Below are 18590 nucleotides of genomic sequence, written 5' to 3'. Positions count from 1 at the left end.
CGCCGGAACATGGCCCTGCGCGCCGCCGGTCCGCGCTCCGCCGCGGGGAGCGCTCTGCTGAGGCTGCGGCGCGCCGGCGAGCTCCGGCTGGCTGCCGGCGTGCCATGAGCCCGGCGGGAGCCGCGGCAGACAGAGCCGGGCCCGTCCTGCCCCGCCGCCGGGCGCGGGCTGCAGCCGCCGCCGATGCCTTTGTAGGCGCCCAGGTCAGTATACGAGGGCGGGGATCGCCGCTCCGTTCGCGGAAGGCTGCGGGACGCGGCGGCGTTTGCTCGGGGTCGGGTCCGTCGCCGTGCCCTCCTTCCTCTTCGCCGCTCCTCGGGCGCCGTCACGGACAGACGCGGCTCCCGGCCCGGCGCTCGCAGGAGCGTCGCACGTGCAGAAGCGCGCTGTAATGCCTCCGGCTCGCGGTTTCCCATTTGGGTGGGCATGACGAACGGGATGGCCCAGACTTTCCCGGAGGAGCTGGGGATGCTGTAGGCACATCTGTTCCCAAAATAGTTTTGCAAAGCGGCTCTTAATGAAGAGCGGGAATTCAGACCATCTGGGCTACTCTCAGTAGAGAAATGGGACAAACGGGATAGATGTCTGCTTCCAAAAGCTCCCGGTGTCGGAGATCTCGGCCTCTTTTCTCTGCCCGGTTCCAGCGGGTCGCTTTGTTTCAGTTCTGCGTACAGCTGCTGCAGCCCGTCTTGGAGGAGGCAGACGCTGCAAGCACCGCGTGCCGCCGTGCCGATGAGCAGCGTGCCGGGAGCTGATGCTCCTTGTGTGCTTCCGTGCACATCCCATACGGTGTTGGCACCTGTGGGAAAGCACAGCAAATTTCTGAGCAGCTGGGAAGTGCTTTACGGAGGTTATGGACAGAAATGGGCACTTGAGGGGGGAAAGTCAGCCTGACCCCCCCATCTCCTGCTGAGTTGGAATGGCACAACGCAGAGATTCCGTTCCGTTCCAGAGATCCACAGACCTTCACCTGTCTCTTGGGCTCAGTGTGAACTGTGTTTTCCTGTATTTGTGGCATTTCTCTCTGCCTCACGGCGATCTCCCTGACAAGCAGGGTTGTCCATACGTTGTGCAATATTAAGGAGAAATTTTAAGTGCTTTTGTTTGGTGGTTGAGATCGCTGCCTGTGAGCTCCACCATTAAACAGACCCAGCCAGGATGTTACTGACAGTGATGACTCCTCAAAAACAAAGCGGGTCAAGCCAATGCTTTGACTTGCTTGGTGTTTTTACTGTACAGAGGAACCAAGCAAAATGTTACATGCAAACAACCAATCATTTGTAAAATAGGAAGAGAGCAGTAATGAAGTGCTTTTTGGGTTCTTTACTCGTCCAGTAAAGCAGCATGTAGAGGTGAGAAAAGCCCTCAGAGACACAGTGTGAGCCATTGCCCACCAAATGGGGACACTGTTGCCACTCTGTGTAGCCTGAAAAGTCAGAATCCCAGCATGAAATACTTTGAGTAATAATTGTCTCTAGGACAGGGCTTAGGTTGGAAGATGGGGATGGACATGTGTGCTGTCACAGGGAGCGCTTCAGTTGTGAATGCCTTCTGCAGCACAAGGTTTGGTTCTTGTTTTACCTGTGCCATTTAGGGTGGGAGCTCCACCCTTTAAGCATCTTATTACCTCTGCTGGTGGGATGGCGTGGCTGGGCAGCACTGTGGCTGTGTGGTTTTGGTGGTTCTGTGGGGAGATTGTCCCACCTGGTATCAGCAATCACATGCATTCGCAGCAGCAACCCCGTAACCTTCACACGTGGGAGAAAACTTGGGAGGTGTTGGAAAGTGCTGTGTTGGCTGCCTTCTAACACAGAGTGTGTATGTGCAGATTCAGACTGATCTCTGCGTGGGTCGGGTTCTGGCTGAGCAGCTCCTCCTGCCCCTCTGTGGAGAGTTTTGCTGCACTTCCAAGTTTGTGACCCATGGGGCAGTGCCTCGCTCCTACGTGAGCACTGAGAGCACTAGGAGTGCAAACGGCCTTTGGCACAATGGAGCAGGTTTCCTGAGTTAATATGTTGTCCAGGAGTTACGTGTGGGCCCTCAGAGTTGGGCTTTTATGGTTAAAATTGAAGAATAATAATCTCCAGAGAAGACTGCAATTTCAGGTTGTTTTCTGTAAATTATGAGGTGTTTCCGATACAGAAATGCAGTCGTTTTCATCGACTTTGTTGGAAGCAGCCTTGAAGAACCCACAAATTCCCCTCAGTCTGTAAATTATGTTACATTGGCAAAAGGTATTTGGTTCTGTGTTGCCCCAGGTTTTAAAGAGGTGAGAGTACATAGGATGAGGTTGACCTTGGGCAGCACAGGCATGCACCCATTTTTGCCGCGTTTAGAAGTTTGGTGCTTCCAGTGCAGGGAACCTTACACAGCTCAGATTTCCTGTGTAATGTAAGCAGAGAAAAGCTTGTTTTGGTAACTTGATTTATGTGCAGCTGAGCATTTGTCTTCAGTGCGCAGGTACTTGCCATGAGACCCCCTGTTGGAGATGAAAGATAAGAATGTAGAAACACTGGTGATGTATTTTCCTTGAGTACTAAGTGCTGGCTGCCCACGGCCCCTGAAGTGAGCCCAAACACAAGGATTTGCATAGCAAAATAAAAAATAATAAAGGATAAATGGTCTTGGACGTCCTCTGTGGTGCTTACAGCCCTTCTGTTAATTATTGCAACGCGAAGCAGTTGTTGGTAAAGGTAAAAACAAATTACTGCTCCTTCCTCCCCCCCCTTTTCATTTGCACTTTCATCCTGTGTTCATTGCTGAGACTTGGCTGATAATGCCTTTCTGGCAATCAGCATGTTGAACCCAGGGTACACAAATGGGCAGTGATGTTTCACGGCAGTTTCCTGGTATCACTGCACACTGTGTTTTCAACTTGCTGATGTCTGTGCAGATATGGCCCGGCAAATCCCGATATGGAGACTGTAGAGGTGATAACGTTTAGATTGAAGCTGACAGAGTTGGGGCTTAGAGAATGGTGCTCCCTAAGGGGTTAAAAGGATCCTGAGCAGAAGGAAACGTGTGGGGTCCGATGGTTTCTCGGAGCTGTAGCTGCATGCAGGTCCTGGAGCCGGCTGCACATCAGCAGCGCTGTGAGCAGGTGGGCTGCTTTGAGTCTGCCATGGGAACAGAGGTTCTCTCTGCAGCTCTGTCAGTTTCTCGGCACTGCGGGAGCTGTGCTGACTGTATGCACAGAATTCTGCCACTGCTATCAGCTGCGTCTTTGTTCTGTGCTGAGGTGGTGCATTACGTCACCTGCAAAATGGGCAGCGTTAGAGACTTGCTGTGTATTCTCACCCCGTTTCCATCTTTGCTGCCTGGAGCTTTCTAGTTCAGGCTGGAGAAATAGCAGCAGCCTCTGCCAGCCTTTAGGAGGGTTCCCTTGGCTCTGTGCTGAAGCTCCAGAAGATTTCATTCCCTTCCCTCTTTATTAATAGCAGCATGGTTCTGATCTGCCTTTAGACTGAGCAATGATTGACAATTAGCCATGGAAAACACCGTTGTCCCAGCAAGAGTCCGAGGGTTACAGGTTCAAATTCCTGATATCTGTTCTTCAGACTCCTGTTGGGTCCGACAGAGACTCTCTGCTACCGAAAACCTGGCAGTGCTGTCCTAAATGATTCCTGGGAGTGCTGCCCACGTGTCTGAATAGGAATATTAGATGCTGTTTTCAAACAGTTTCCTGAAAAATGTTCCCTTACCATTTCTGTCTGGGGACAGTGGGACAGTGACAGTCGTCCCTTCAGTGACTTGGCAGAAGGTGTGAGGAAGCACTTAATGTGAGCAGGAAGGGGGGAGCTTCGTCACTGAGACTGCAGTCCTTTGGGGGAAGCCTGGAAGATGCGCACAGGCCTGGGGTCCCATTTCTGTTCTACTATGTTTGGAGCTAGTAAAGAGAAATTACATATATATCAATATCTATCTCAGTCTGCACTGCCTACTGTTGTATCTCATGGGAATCGTTTTCTGCTGCTGTTTGGGGGCATACAGAACTTCTGTCTGTGTGACATTGGTGGCTCGGATGCGATGGCTGGGCTGCGTCGCTCCTCCCGGCTGTAATAAAGCACGAGTGCTGGCAGCCCGGGCCGCTGGTGTGGGATGCAGCACGGAGCTGTTGCCCTGCAGATGCAGCTGTGTCCCCACAACACGAGCTGTGTGTCACAGCCCTCAGCTGAGGGATGGCTCAGCGGCGCCGGGTCGCTGCCGGGCTCTGCAGCGTACGTGCTGTGCATGGCGATGGGAAGGAGGAGGCAGAGGAGCAGACTGCACTGCAGCACACTGCAGCACTGCCTGAACAAAGGCTGGCTAAGAAACACGGCTCTGCTCACTGCTGCGCGCTGCCTGCAGCTGAGAGGTGAGGCTGTCAGAGTGCATCCGCATGACAGCGTTTCCGAAGGGTTTGCAATTCACAGGGCAACTGAGCTGTTAATCGGGCACTGATAACAAGGCACCTAACAAGGCAGATGACTGCAGTGGGAAGCGGCATTCTCTTGTGATCCTGGCTCCTGGGCGGCCCGGGTGGGACTGCGGGGTCAGTGATCGAGGTTGGCAGAGACCTCTGGAGGTCATTGGGTCCAACCCACAGCTCAAACCCAGCCACAAAAGTGCTGAATTACCACATATTTGTGTTGGAGCTGAGCTGATGTCTGCTGCCAAGGCATAGCCGGGATGGACGCTTTGTTGTTGTTGTTCTCTAATGGCTGGGAAGTCAGAGTTGACATCTCACTGACAAATGGTTAGGTGACGAAGGGAGGCTTTGCTTTGTTTCGTTCCTCAGTTAATTGATGCCTGACTCTTGGGCTAAACAGAGGCCATCCAGGTGGATCTGGCAAGTGGGAGTTGTGCTGATGAGCACTTTGGGGAACCTTCATGGCAATTTTTTCTAAGAGTATCGCTGACAGTCTGTCAAACTTTAAACTACACTACTGGAACCGTGAAGAAACTTTCTGAGGGGCAGGGACTCTTAGAGCATGCTGCTAGGGGCTCTGTATGTAAGCAGGTCTCTCAGACAGGACTTTCTCTTTTAGAACCCAATAACAACATTTTAATTGTCATGCACAGATTCCTGTTGCTGCTAATAGGCTTTGCTGTGGAGCATTCGAGCTGCACTGACTGGACACAGACACACAGATATCTGCTGAGATCACAGAGATCTCTACAGCCTCAGTTTAGCAGTGCCTTCATGCAGTGCTGCAACCTCATTCTCCCCACTCCACTGTTCAAGCAATACGAGCCGCATCACAGTGCTGGCTTACAGTTGGAGGTGAAAATAACTAACACATCCTTTAGATCTGTGCAGAGACTGCACAACTCTGCTTTGCAGGAGGTGTTCCTGGTTTATCAGTGCCCATCCCCTGAGATTTGTGGTAATCCTGTACCAGGTGGCTTGGCTGAAGTTGTCCAAGGAAGTCCATCTGTCAGGTCAGGAATGTGGATCTTTTTAACAGCTTCTTATTCTGAGTGCAGAAAGAAGCAAAGCTGTCTTTTTCTTCCAGGTGCCATTATTGCATGGTGATGAGGAGATGGTTGGACTAGATGATCCTGTAGGTCGTTTCCAACCTTGTGATTCTATGATTCTATGATTGCATGGTTTTAGGAGGCAAGCCAAGCTTAATTCAGTACTCCTGTGAAAACAGAGTGGTTGTCTCTAGAACTGAGAGTATTTCTATGTGGTTCTGCTGAGATGTTGTCTGAACAATTCCATTTGCTCAGGATTTACTTATATATTCAAACCTGAAGAGGCAGAGTGCTGCAGGGCACTCATGCCTTTGCTCCAAGTGGAGCAGATCTCCTTTGTGATTTTCAGGGCGGTTGGTTGTGGCTCTCCACAGTAGGCTGCCAAAAACTAAACTTCCTTACTATGGAAATGCCCTTATTCTGCCTTTCGTCAACCCAGATAACCAGTTCAGGATGTCGATACTGGAGCGCCTTGAGCAGATGGAGAGGAGAATGGCGGAAATGACGGGCTCCCAGCAGCACAAGCAAGGAGTAGGAGGCGGGAGCAATGGGAGTGGGAATGGAGGAACACAGGTGCAGGTATGGACCCTGCTGTGCCCAGTCACAGTAGCTTTATGGTTTCTTACCAGCATTTGTATGTGATGGGGGTTGGAACAAAGTGTAGTTGTTTCTTTTTAAGCCACAAGGCTTCTTTGTGGATGTCTTTAAGAGCAGTTGGCTTGCACTCGCATTTGCCACTGTCTCATTACTTCTGAAAGGGAAAGTTGCCTGCTCAGGGCAAGCAGAGCTCTGCTCCATGGTTAACATGGGCTGTGTGTGGTGTTTCCCAGTGCGTTTCTGGGACTGGAACCTTGGGCAGCTGCTTTGAGAGCCGCGTGGTGGTGGTGTGTGAGAAGATGATGAGTCGTGCTTGCTGGGCAAAGTCCAAACACTTGATCCATTCAAAGACTTTCCGAGGAATGACGCTGCTCCACCTAGCTGCTGCCCAGGGCTATGCTACGCTGATCCAGACCCTCATCAAATGGCGGTAAGACGCGGCCTGCTGGGCTCTTGGGTATCAATATAGACATGATGGAAACATATGTAAGCTCTGCTTGCTCCAGATTTCTGCTTGTCCCTTACAAAATGCTCCGTGTGTCCCTTACAAACAGCCAAATCCCCAAACTTCTTCCTCTCCCCTTGTCTGGGAGAACCTGTATCTTGTGACAGTGCAGTTACTGGTCGTGTCATACTTAAAGTCTCTATTGGGGGTACCATGGGTAGTAAATGTGTGTCGTAGCCACTTCATTGTGGTGTGATGTACTGGATAAAGCTGTACATTTAGGAAATTATCCTAACTTGTCTACAGAGCATCATTTGTTCCGTTGTTTCTTCTGCAGCACCAAACACGCAGACAGCATTGATCTGGAGCTGGAAGTTGACCCTTTGAATGTGGATCATTTCTCCTGCACCCCCCTGGTAAGCAGCAGAGACAGAAACTTCTGAAGGTGTCTGAGGACCTTCTGGAGTCCTTTCTGATGTTATTTTTTTGATGTATGTTACACTCTGAAGAGTGGATGTTTCCTGCATGTTCTTGCTGTGTGAATGTTAAGACGTGGTGCTACCATCTTCCTAGAGCTTTGGTGGCAGTCCTGACAGAAAGATCACTGAATGCTTGGGTTGAAAGGGACCTTAAAGCCCCCTCAGTTCCAACCTCATGCCATGGGCTGCTTGCACCCCTCCGTCAGGCTGCCCAGGGCCCATCCATGGCCTCAGGCACCTCCAGGGATGGGGCACCCCCACTTGTCTGAGCAGCCTGTGCCATGGTAAAGAACTTCTTCCTAATATCTAATCTAAAATCCTTGTAATTGAGTAACATGAGCGCAAGGGACAGACAGGTGGTTCTACTTTTGTCTTTTACCCAACCTCTACTCGCCAGTGTCATGCTGGGGTTAAAGCCTTTACATGCCTTCTTTCAAATTTTCCTCTTCTGCTGTAGAGGTTGTAAAGTCATCACGATATCTTGTTTGTGGAATCATGACTAAGAGCTTAAGTAAAACGCCAAAGCAGGTAGAACCAGAAGTGCCAGTTTACAACAGCAGAGTGTTTGATTGTATTGTTCCCAACCTTCAGAGATCTCCGTTTGAGGCCGTTCTTTCTCTGCAGTGATGTTAGTGTGCCTGACACAGCTAAAAATCAAGGCCTCGATGGTGAGAAACTGTCAGCTTCATTTGGTGGATGGAGGTTTCTCACTTAATGGAGAGAACAGCGTGCATGTAATCCTCTGTAGTGACTTTTTGTTTGTAGAGGACATCTGTAAAAACCCCTTGGTGGTGATGCATGCTGTGATTTGCTAATCAAGTTTCTGTGACCTGAGGATAAGACTCCGCTGCATTATTCAGAAGAGAAGGAAATAACAAATCTCACAATGGGTTAATTGTTTTTTTCAGATGTGGGCATGTGCCCTGGGCCACATGGATGCAGCTGTTGTGCTGTATAAGTGGGACCGCCGAGCCATCTCTATTCCTGACTCCCTTGGGAGGCTGCCGCTGGCAATTGCCCGCTCTCGGGGCCACGTGAAGCTGGCAGAATGCTTGGAGCAGCTGCAGCGTGATGAGCAAACTCAGCTTGGACAGAACCCCAGAATTCAGTGCCCCTCGAGCACCGACTCCAGCACAGAAAGCTGGGTGTCCCAGTGGCACAGTGAGCTTATTGCCTCTCAAGAGCCTCAGAAGGGAGTCACTGTGATTTCCAGTACCAACACGGGTAAGAAAAACCCAACGGCACTGTTTGCTGATTATGTGATATGTGAAATCCTAGAGCAAGGAGCTCACCTGGGTGGCTGATGCCACCAGTAGCCCTGCTGTCCATGCTTAATTATTTTTTGTGGGCTCTCTATTATGCACTCCGTGCTCTTTTGTAAATACTGAAAAAAGGAGTGAATGTCTGCCTTAGGAAGATGTGTGTATCTGAAGAATATTTGGGATAATATCCTCCTTGGGTGTTGATTCCTTTGCATACACTGTTGGGTGTTGCAGAGCACAGCATGAACTTCTGTCTGCTGCTCTGCAGCAGAAGTTGTTTCTGTGGCAATCACCTGTTGCATACTTCACTTGACCATTGATCTGTTTGTTTTCAGAGCTGAGACGACCAAGATCAGAACCTTCCAGTTACTACAGTAGTGAGACTCAGAAAGATTACCCTGCACCCAAAAAACATAAACTGAGCCCTGAATATTTTCAAGCCCGGCAAGAGAAGCTGCTTTCCACTGCACTGAGCCTGGAACAGCCAAGTGTCAGGAAGCAGAACTCCAGCTCCAAGCAGTCCACCACTGAGACAATCAGCCCCAGTGAAGGGATAAGGGACTATGGCCGGGAGCTCTCCCAGCACATCCCAGAAGCAGCTGGATACCGGGGCTCTGGCAGCCAAGCAGGCATCAAATGGAACCCAAAAGACATTTATATTGGTGTGTCTGCGGTGCAGTTGGTGGGGAGCCAGAAGAGCGCTGCGCTGGGGAAGGACGCTGTGGGCCATCGGCTTCGCCAGCGAGAGCAGATGAATGTGCTGATGTTGGCTGACAGGGAGTTGGTGGATGCAGAGCTCTTGTCCTATAGGGACAGTGTAGGGGATGAGGACTGCTTACGCCACATGGATGACTTGCAGGTAAACAGCCGTAGCACTGCGGTGGTGGTGAGGTCAGTGTGTAGTTTCTCCTGTTGTCAGAGGGTGTCCTTCCACCCCACACACAAAGGTTGATGGGTAGTGGCTTGGTGCATACCTCTCACCAGACCTCTCAGGTTCCCCACACAGTGAGAAAATGGTCTGGGGAGTGTGAAACCCTGCCGTGCCTCGTCAGAAGGGATGAAAGTGAGTGAGCTTTGGTTAAGGATTTCTCTCCGGTGCTGAGCGGCGCATCTTTTCTCTGAGGCACAAAGCTGGGTTGTCACATGCAAACACAAGACTTTTGTTACCAGGCAGCAAAAGTTTGCTCTCCTCTCCCCCAGGTGAACATGATGACACTTGCAGAGCACATTATTGAAGCTACGCCTGACAGGATCAAGCGGGAGAATTTTGTGCCAATGGAGTCACCGCAGGTGGAGAGAGCAGAGAGTGCTGCCATGAGCACCACGATGAGCTGGCTGGCCAGTTACCTTGCTGATGTCGATCATCTGCCGAGTGCTGCACAGATAAGGTCAGTGTGAGTTGGGGCGCTGGGCTTTTTAGGTGGGCTCCGTGCTGGGCAGCTGCAGATACTGTTTCTCAGTGGCACTTAATGCGGGTGCTTCCAGCCAGGCGTGCACTCATGCACAGATGTATCATTGCCAGCACAGCTGCACATTCATGGAAGAATGGAAGTGCGTGCAGGAGAGAAGTGTAGCACAATCTCAATAATGCCACAAGGGCTGACTCCTGACTTCTTTTCCCAAAGCCATGCAGTGCAATACAGGCAGGCTTAGAAATGCAGGATGTTGGGTGCAGAGGCAGAGGGGTGCTTGAGTTTCTCCCTTAAACTCACAAATGTTGAATTCCTTGTCTGTGATGCCAGTCCAGCTCCTTTGCAAGCAGTAACTCCTCCTGTGATTTGGTATTTCAGAAATCTGTATAGTGAACCCTTGACCCCTTCTTCAAACACCAGCTTGAGCCCTGCAGGCTCACCCATCAGTGAAATAGCTTTTGAGAAACCCAGCCTTCCTTCGGCAGCAGACTGGTCTGAATTTCTGAGTGCATCCACCAGCGAGAAGGTAGAAAATGAGTTTGCACAGTTAACTCTGTCTGATCATGAGCAGAGAGAGCTCTATGAAGCTGCCAAACTCGTCCAGACAGTCTTCAGGAAATATAAGGTATGTGGCCAGAACATAAAATGTCTTCCTCATCAGATGTGAGAGTACAGTTTGTTGCAGAATAAAATGTGGGTAATATCCACTCCAGGGTCAAACAAAAATTTTGTTTCTGTCGTAATGTTTTCAGTGCTGCTAGCATCCACTCGTTGGTGTTTGCATAGCATCTGCTGTACCAGGGAGAGTATCCCATGCTGTAGTATGTGTTCTGTGCTGGCACAACACTCGAAAATGTCCTCCAAGTACAAGCTCTGGTGAGCTGCATGCTCAGCCCAGGGATCAATTTTGAGGGTTTTCTCTCTTACATGAATTGGATGTAGAGGTGTCTCTGGAAAATGTGTAGATGTGGATCAGACCATGTAACAGTAGCAGGAGGGATTTGGAAGTTGTGCCCTGCAAACTGCTGTGAGCTGCTGTTAAAAACCACTGTCCTGTTTTGGTGCAGTCTGATGATTGCTGCTTTGCTTTTCCACGCAGGGTCGTCCACTCCGGGAACAGCAAGAGGTGGCTGCTGCTGTCATTCAGCGTTGCTACCGAAAATACAAACAGGTAATCAAGGAAGTCAGATTTTCTGAACCAAACAAGTGCCACAAACACAGCCTTCTGTAGTGGGAATTTTTCCTGTATGCATTTTACCCTGCTCAGGCAGAATTAAAAAGGGAAGAAAATGTGTATCCTGAATCTTAATTCAGAGGATTCTTCCTTGAAAGGATTTGGCTTTGCTGTGAGACAGAGGGCAGTAACATATCCTGTATTGGCCAACATGCATGCCTGGTGAGACTGTTCTCTAACTAGTTGCTTGCCAAATTTCATTGTGAAATTGAAGTTGGTTTTGCCTTGGATGAGGGTGAAGATGAAAAATGAGGTTGTTTTATTTTGCACATCCTAAACTTCTAAGCTATAGCAAGTCCTGTGCTAAAGCTCATTGCTGCTTGTTCCAGGACTGAGACTGTTCTCCAGTCTCTGGTTGGAGACAAGTTTTTAGGCTGAGTTCTCAACCCCAGAACAAGAAGTTTGTTTTGGTTTGGCTTGGGTTTTTGGTGGGTGCTGCAGCCCACCTTGTGCAGTTGCTGTGCCTTCGACTCGAGCTGTCTGCTCCACACAGGCATGTGGTGTAAGATGAAAGGCAAGATGCTGAACTCTTTTCCAACCTTCAAAAACATTTATTTGAGAAGCATTTCTGGTGCCCAATGACCGCGTTGTGCTGTACATTCAAACTGTCCCGTGTCGGTCCTGGAGTGATGCTTCCTGTAAACAGGAAACCGAATTCCTTTCAAAAGCTGCTCGGCAAACTGTTCTGTCTGGGATCCTGAAATTTCCTGGAATCGCATCTTTTTGAAAGAAGATGGGTTAATTTTTTTTTAATATATATATATTTTTTCCAATTCTTTATTTGTAGAACTAACATTAACTGTGTATTTTCTGTTTCTCCCTAAGCTTACTTGGATAGCCTTGAAGGTAATACAAACACTGTTTTGGGAACCGTTCCCGTTGGGTGAAAAGCTTTCACATTCAGTATAAAGCAGGAGAACTGGCATTCAGTGAAATGTTTTCACAGTATCTGTGGCAGATAAATCACTGACAAACCAAACCTCTCCAGAAGGGGATGCAGGGGCTGCTGTGCCACAGCATGTCAGCGTAGAAGGACGCTGGAAAAAGCAAATCTCCTGCTTCTACAGAAGCTCATATACACAGTGATGGGCTGAGGTGCAGGCAGTGTTTTGGAGTTTGTTTCCAGAAGAGGAGCTTTCCTTTGCTGCTGCTCATTAGCTGTCACTGTGATCCTTGCCTTGGCATTCAGGGAGTGTAGGGGAGCGCCTGTCCCAACCATGCAGCCACTGCTCTCTGTGCTGTGCCTGCTGCCCAGAAGGCTTTGACTGTTGGCATTTAGGATCACTGTGCCATGGATTCCTTAGACCACTATCTCCTGTGTGGTGCTGCACATGCTGGAGGCACAGCCACTCTTACTTTGGTCGCTGCCAGTAATTTTCTGCTGTAATGACAGATTTTCCAGCTACACAGCGTCTTGCTGTAAGCATTCTGAAATCAGCTGAGCTTTTTCTAAAGCTCACCAGGACGCAAGGCGTGCTTTTCCTGGAGGGAATGCATCCCCAGTTGATTTTCCATTCTCAGCTTCCTCTGGCCTCTGTTGGGGTGAGGCAGAGGTTGGGTCATTTCTCCATCTTTCCTCTTCTCAGGGAGGGAAAAGAGGAGGAGAGGCAGTTGTGGGCAGGCCAGAGAGTCAGGAGCAGAGCAGGTAACGCCATCCAAGTGTGAACGCTGCTGGGCTCTGCATGCAGAGGCTGTGATTTTCTCTTTCACATGCCATACTCTGCTGCTTTGTCACTGCATTACTGAGATCAGCGCAGGCCTATGAGGACATTGGAACAGTCGTAGCTCACATCACCATTTCAGACTTAAACCCTTCTATTCGGGGGTTTGTAACTCAGCCACAGAAGTGCCCTCTGGGCTAAAAATTGGAAGAAAAAACACGGCCAACCTGCGAGCAGACTTATTTAAAATAGCTAATTTAAAACTGCAGTCTGCTCTATTTACAAATGTATAAAAGCAGGAGAAGGAAAAAAAGAAAAGAAATAATGACAAAATATAAGTGCACCTAATGACTGCTTCAATTCCAAAAAGTGAAATTTGGTAAATGGTGGTCTGTGATAGTACTGGAGGGATTTCTTGGTTCTTGTGGGATCATGTTGGGGTTTTTTTATTCGTTTGCTTTTTTATTTTTGCTTTCCCACCGGACACATAAAGTCCTCTACAATATCTTCAGGCGTTGCCCCTACAGGGCTGCGGGCTGCGTCTGTGTCCCGTCTGCCCAATAAAGTGAGCAGATGTCAGAGCTGCTAAAATGAACTTCCCGGAACAGCAGGAAGTCACCAAGTTGTGAATGTGATAAAGCTTTCCAAGTAACCTCTGTCATAGTGTCAGCTCAGAGGTGTGAGAGCAACTTCTTTGTACTATTTTGCATCTCTATTACTCTTATAAAAGATGGCTGTTAAACAATAGGTGTGGTGGTGTTTGATCTCTGCTGAGCAGCCTCCTACTTGCTTGTTTTAAAGGGGAAAGGGCGTACCATACAGATTGGCTTTTAAAGGGTTCCTGCTTCACTGGGAAGTGTGTGGAGAGAAGCAACACTGCGGTGCTGCAGAGGGTTTCCAATGCGGGTGACAGATTGTAGAGGTTTCCAGGTTCAGTCAGTGCTGGCAACAGACTTCAAACACAATTAGTTTTGTCTATGCCATAGGCTCGGTCTTAGACTTGCTAAATTACTGTGGGTTTTGGTTTAAGTGAGAGTGGAATGTTACTCTATTTGAGATGTTTGGACTGAAACGGATACGTGAGCAGCCCAGACGTTTGCAGCACTCTGTGATGGCATGGACAAAGCTGATTTAATTTGGTTCTTCAAAATGTTGTCCTGGGACAGTGAAATACACCTGTGAACAGCAAATAAGGTTCTGAAAGTAACTCCTTTGAAAGATATGATTTAGTGAGAGCTTTAAGAAGGTTCTGCACCTATTTCACAGCTCTCATCGGCTGTTGCCTTTTTTCTCAGAGTCCCAACCAGTCAGTAGGTGCTCATTTGTTTTCCACTGTGTCTCAGTGGCATGAGAGCCTTTTGCTATAGGAATTTGCTTTTCACTGGGGCTTCTGGAGTGCCTCAGCCTCTCTTTGTTTCTCTCCTAGTATGCACTTTATAAAAAGATGACGCAAGCTGCCATTCTTATCCAGAGCAAATTCCGAAGCTATTATGAGCAGAAGAAATTCCAGCAGAGCCGACGGGCCGCGATGCTGATCCAGCAGTACTACCGCAGCTACAAAGAATGTGGGAAGAGGAGGCAGAACCGTCGGACGGCCACCATTGTGCAGCAGAAACTCAGGTGAGCTGCCAGGCTGTCAGAAACCACCAGGATACGTGTGTGTCATTGCTTAGATCAGAGCTGCGCTGTAATGGACGTAGGTGGTGGGATAAGTACAATGTTTTGTAGGATAATTATTCTTGCATTTAGTGCTAGTCCCCCCTTTTTCGTTTGTGCTTCAAAGTTGGGTTTTTTTTGTGTGTGTGTATGTTTAGAAGCAGTCTGCTTACCAAGAAGCAGGACCAAGCTGCTCGCAAGATTATGCGGTTTTTACGACGCTGCCGCCACAGGTATGACATCACCCTCTGGTCAATGCCCTTCAGCAGAGCAATGTGATGTATTCATGTGTGTCAGCAGTGAGTGCAGTGTAAAGGGGAGCAGAATCGATTCTATTCAGATCTTTTATGGAATAACACAGCACAGCTGATTTCAAGATGAACTGGCAGAAAGGAAATCTCTAACTTAGGAATGCTGCAGAAAGGCAGTCATCACACCGAGCTGCACTGCTGGGATGGTAGAGCACCCAAGGTTGTGCTGGACAGACTCGGGTGGAAGTTTGAGCAAAGGAAGGCAGAAGATTCTTAAAGTTGGACTTGAGGAAGCTTGAGGGGGGGAAAAAAAGAAGGATATCCTTTGAAGGATAGCAGCAATGCATGAGTGCTGCACTGACCTGTGCACTACACAGAGCATTTGTGGTATGTGCTAAAGAGCAAAATGCGATGTCTGGAATACACCAGAAACCATCAGTGAGGTCACTCTCATCAAATACAGCTTCTTTATAGTAGACAAGTGGAATGTGCCGACAGAGCAGTAGACAAGTTAGTTCAGCCACTCCACACAGACCTCAGCAGATTGGAGTACAGGTAGATATGACAGTGACTCCTCTGTGCCACTGTGGGAACCTCAGTGCGCTTGCCCACACACTTCCTTGTGCCTCACACTACTGCATCTGCCGTGTGCAGGTGTCTGTTCTGATTTCCTGATTAAAAGGCACCAAATAGCCTAGGCTGCAAACTGTAAATTGCCTGGACAGAGGTGAATTCAGATTTTTCTGACTCTACTCTCCATTCTCACCACATGTGCATTTCATCCTCTAACAGCAGGTCAGACAGTTGGCAAAGAAGCACAGATGGCTTCTCGTTGTCAGTGGGGTGTGTGGAAGGGACTGGAAGGTTTGGTTGTGTTCATTAGGCAGGTTGGTCCCACTGAGGTGGACAAAGACTTGGAACTTCCTTCCGCTTGAGGTCCAGGCAGTCTGTGGAGAAGCCACCTGTGTTGTCATCTGTGGAGACTGCAGAGCACTCACATTGTTAGATCTCTAGCTGTCAGCTAACCTTGACTCTTCAGGAGTGCCCATAGTTCCAGCAGTTTTTCTTGCCTTCAGTTCATCTTGTTCCATGTTCTCAGCATTTCCTATTCCCTTTGCAGTGCAAGACTTACTCATTTGCATCACTACTTACTCATTTGCATCACTGAAGTTTGCAGGCAAATCCTTCCCTGTTGCCTATGCTCTGATCTTTCCTTTGAGCAGCAAAAGCCTCTCTTTTCCTTCTGAAATGAAAACAGTCACCTTCGTGATCAGGTACTTTCTCCAAGCAATCACAAGCGTTTTTGTCTGAACCCACCCTTGTTCCCCATTCAGACAGTATTCCTGATGATTGCAAACAAACAATGGGTGCTCTGTGCCTGGAGCTCTTTTCATAATGGATGAGTAGATGTTGCTGAAAATAAGAAGGATGTAAGTTTTTGTTTTTGGCTTTAGAGAGGATATTGGAGCTCTAATGGCTGAGTGTTAGCATACAGCACAGGGACAAAAGTGATTATTCATCATCACCAGTCATTCTAATGATCAGACACATCTTTTCCATTTAACATTGAAAAAAATAGTTGTCCATCTCCTGTTATATTGACAAAAGTCTGGTGAAGGATACGCATCAGCCGTAACGTGGTACCAGCGTGACTCATCTCTGAACCGTTGTTTGTAGAGAATGAAAAATAGAACTTTCCTGACCTCACAGCAGATCTTTGCCCATCCACGTTCCTTGCCCAGGCCACGTTCCTTGCTCAGCTGACTTAACTTCCAAACTTTGCTGTGACAGCTGCTGTGGGTTGGCCTGTCTCCTGTCCTGTGTCAGACAGCCAAAGGTTTCGTATTTAATTGTTTGGGAAAGACTCCACCTATTCAGTGACCTCTGACTAACTTAGATCTGTAAGGAAAATGGAGAGTTCTGGAGTAGGTTTGGGTTAGCTGAACAGAATCCTTGTATGGTCCATACAATCAGCTTTCACCAGGAAGATAATGTACTATTTCATATTCATTCTCTGAATTGTATGAAAATTTACTTCTTCTTGGAAGTATCTACACCATTACTACTGTGATTATGATCTGCAGTATCTTCTGTGGAGTAGTGTTTGGATTGAAAGAAGGGAAGGCAAGATGCAGCTGGAAATACCATGGGGATGACAGTATTGGGTTTGTTTTACTTAGTTCCTACCCTAGAACACCTAAACATAGGACTGCTCTTCCCTGGTGAAGAGAAGAAGTCCGTTAGGTAGGAGGTGGGAAGGGTTCTTTCTCTCCAGGCAAGCAGAAGTGTTATCTCCTTCTCTCTGAAGTGAAACTCTTGGTAAGGTATGGTTATTGCCATGTGTGTGCTAATAGCTCTTTGGTATTGTTTTGCAATCTGAAGCCCACTGGTGGACCATAGGCTGTACAAAAGGGTGAGTGTAGCTGCCTGCTAGCCAGTTCCTCTCTTCCATTTTAAATATTTTTGCTTTCTGCTTGCTTGCATGGGGCTGCAGCCAAGATACGCCAGTAAGTTTCACCTCCATTAATTATATAAACAAAATCCTGTATAAACTAACCCTACTGCAATGACTAACACTGCTGCTTTTATAACAGGACAGAGCTCCGCAGTAGATATTACCAATGCATGAGTGTGTGAAAAAGGACATGTGTATTCATCATGGGCATGCTTAGGTGCTGGTGTTGATGGGATATTTTACAGTATCCAAAGTAACTATTAGTAGATCTTGGAACTTGACTGGGTCTGCACTTACACACCCTCACTGTGTAACGATGCCCTTTGTCATGAGCAATGCGATGGTGTTCAGGTTATAAGCTGCTGTGCAGGTGCAGCTTACACTAGATGGGTATTTGATTCTGCCTGAGCCAAAGTGAAGTAGAAGAGCTCTTTACATCCTAAGATGGCTAAGCACCAATACTTGTCTCCCAGAAGTTGCTTGTGGTAAGTTACATGCCTGGTTGATTACTTTGACAGGGCCAGATCTTTGACAGCTGCTTCTCTAAGCTGTTACTGTCAGTCCATGCTGTGGGAAAGTTAAAACGATGAATAAAAATTGCTGTAACTCTTAGAATCACTGCTGCGTAAGCTTCTGTTGGATGTGTCGTTCTCTGTGTGGACAGTCTGCTCTCCTGTGTGCTGGACCACGCATGGCAGGCTGCTTTGCTGCTCAGCAGAAGGGTGAGCACACACTGAAGCTTTCCAGCCCTGCAGCTGCCTGATGTGCTTTGGCTAGCAGGTGGTTCCCAGTCAGAGAGCAGATGCTGCTGCAATTGCAAGATGTGCTGAAGCTGATCTATGTTGCAGTCAGGGCAGTGGTACAGGAGACAGCGAGGAGGAGTGTATGTGTCAAACCTTGGAGCACGAATGTTGGAAGCTTGCTTGTTTCCATGAGTGGTTGTTGGACAATAATGAATTTTCTGTCAATACAAATCAAGGCTACTTTGTGCGTTTCAGCCTTTTGTAGCGTGTGTGCATGGGAAGGAGAGCAGCAGCACAGCTGCTGTGTAGCACTGGGTGCTCCACAGGGAGACTGAGTGCCACGGCAGCGTTGGAAGTTTCAGTAAAAGCAGTCAAAATCTTTGAACGAATTATGGAATTAAAAAGGCTTTGAGCTAGTGATGAGAAAAATACTAAGCAAAACCCAACTGCTAGGTGTGGTGTAGCTGTCTGCCCTTAGCTTTATTACTGCTGCCTGCAGGGACAGATGTAGTGCTGGTAGCTTTTCCAAGGGAAGGACCGTAATAGCATTCTTCATATAAAGTGCTGTAGGAGTAAGCATTGATACCCCATGCTGGAGTGTGTTCCATCTCCTCATTCCCATCTGACAGTGAGGTGAGGGGCTCATGGGAATATTGTTTTGCTGGTGTTAAAAATCATACAAGAACCCATTGCAGAAGGAGACATTTAGGTACATTTATGGTGTTGGTAACGTCCTTCCTCTCCTGGTAGCTCAGTGTTTTATTTTTGAGGCACTGATTTGTCATTCTATACATTGTTACAGCCAATGGTGCAGCCATTTGGATTTGCATCTAAAGCCCATCACCAAAGAAGCACAGATCAGGAAAAGAATACCAGTCATGCAAAATTAGCGTGTTCCATGGTGAGGAATGGGCAGTATGTGAGGGGGGAGGCTGTGA

General features: G+C 48.2%; 1 protein-coding gene across 3 annotated transcripts in view; it reads left to right on the top strand.

Moving 5' to 3' along the window:
• Window positions 1-18590, top strand: part of CAMTA1 (calmodulin binding transcription activator 1) — a 203854-nt gene that overhangs the window by 178521 nt on the left and 6743 nt on the right. For 2 of the 3 annotated variants that reach the window (XM_042887725.1, XM_042887728.1), the window contains 10 exons: window positions 5897-6036; window positions 6288-6484; window positions 6837-6915; window positions 7887-8202; window positions 8576-9099; window positions 9441-9628; window positions 10031-10277; window positions 10752-10823; window positions 13974-14167; window positions 14362-14436. In XM_042887725.1, the coding sequence (XP_042743659.1) occupies window positions 5897-6036; window positions 6288-6484; window positions 6837-6915; window positions 7887-8202; window positions 8576-9099; window positions 9441-9628; window positions 10031-10277; window positions 10752-10823; window positions 13974-14167; window positions 14362-14436 (2032 nt within the window). Of the gene's footprint in view, window positions 1-132; window positions 204-5896; window positions 6037-6287; window positions 6485-6836; window positions 6916-7886; window positions 8203-8575; window positions 9100-9440; window positions 9629-10030; window positions 10278-10751; window positions 10824-13973; window positions 14168-14361; window positions 14437-18590 lie in introns of those variants that run through there. The other variant, XM_042887726.1, reaches the window with a different exon arrangement.

This window comes from Lagopus leucura, unplaced genomic scaffold, assembly GCF_019238085.1.
Source record: "Lagopus leucura isolate 7727_CA_CO unplaced genomic scaffold, USGS_WTPT01 Super-Scaffold_100106, whole genome shotgun sequence".
NCBI classification, from domain to species: Eukaryota; Metazoa; Chordata; class Aves; order Galliformes; family Phasianidae; genus Lagopus; species Lagopus leucura.
This window is presented reverse-complemented; position numbering and strand designations above follow the sequence as displayed.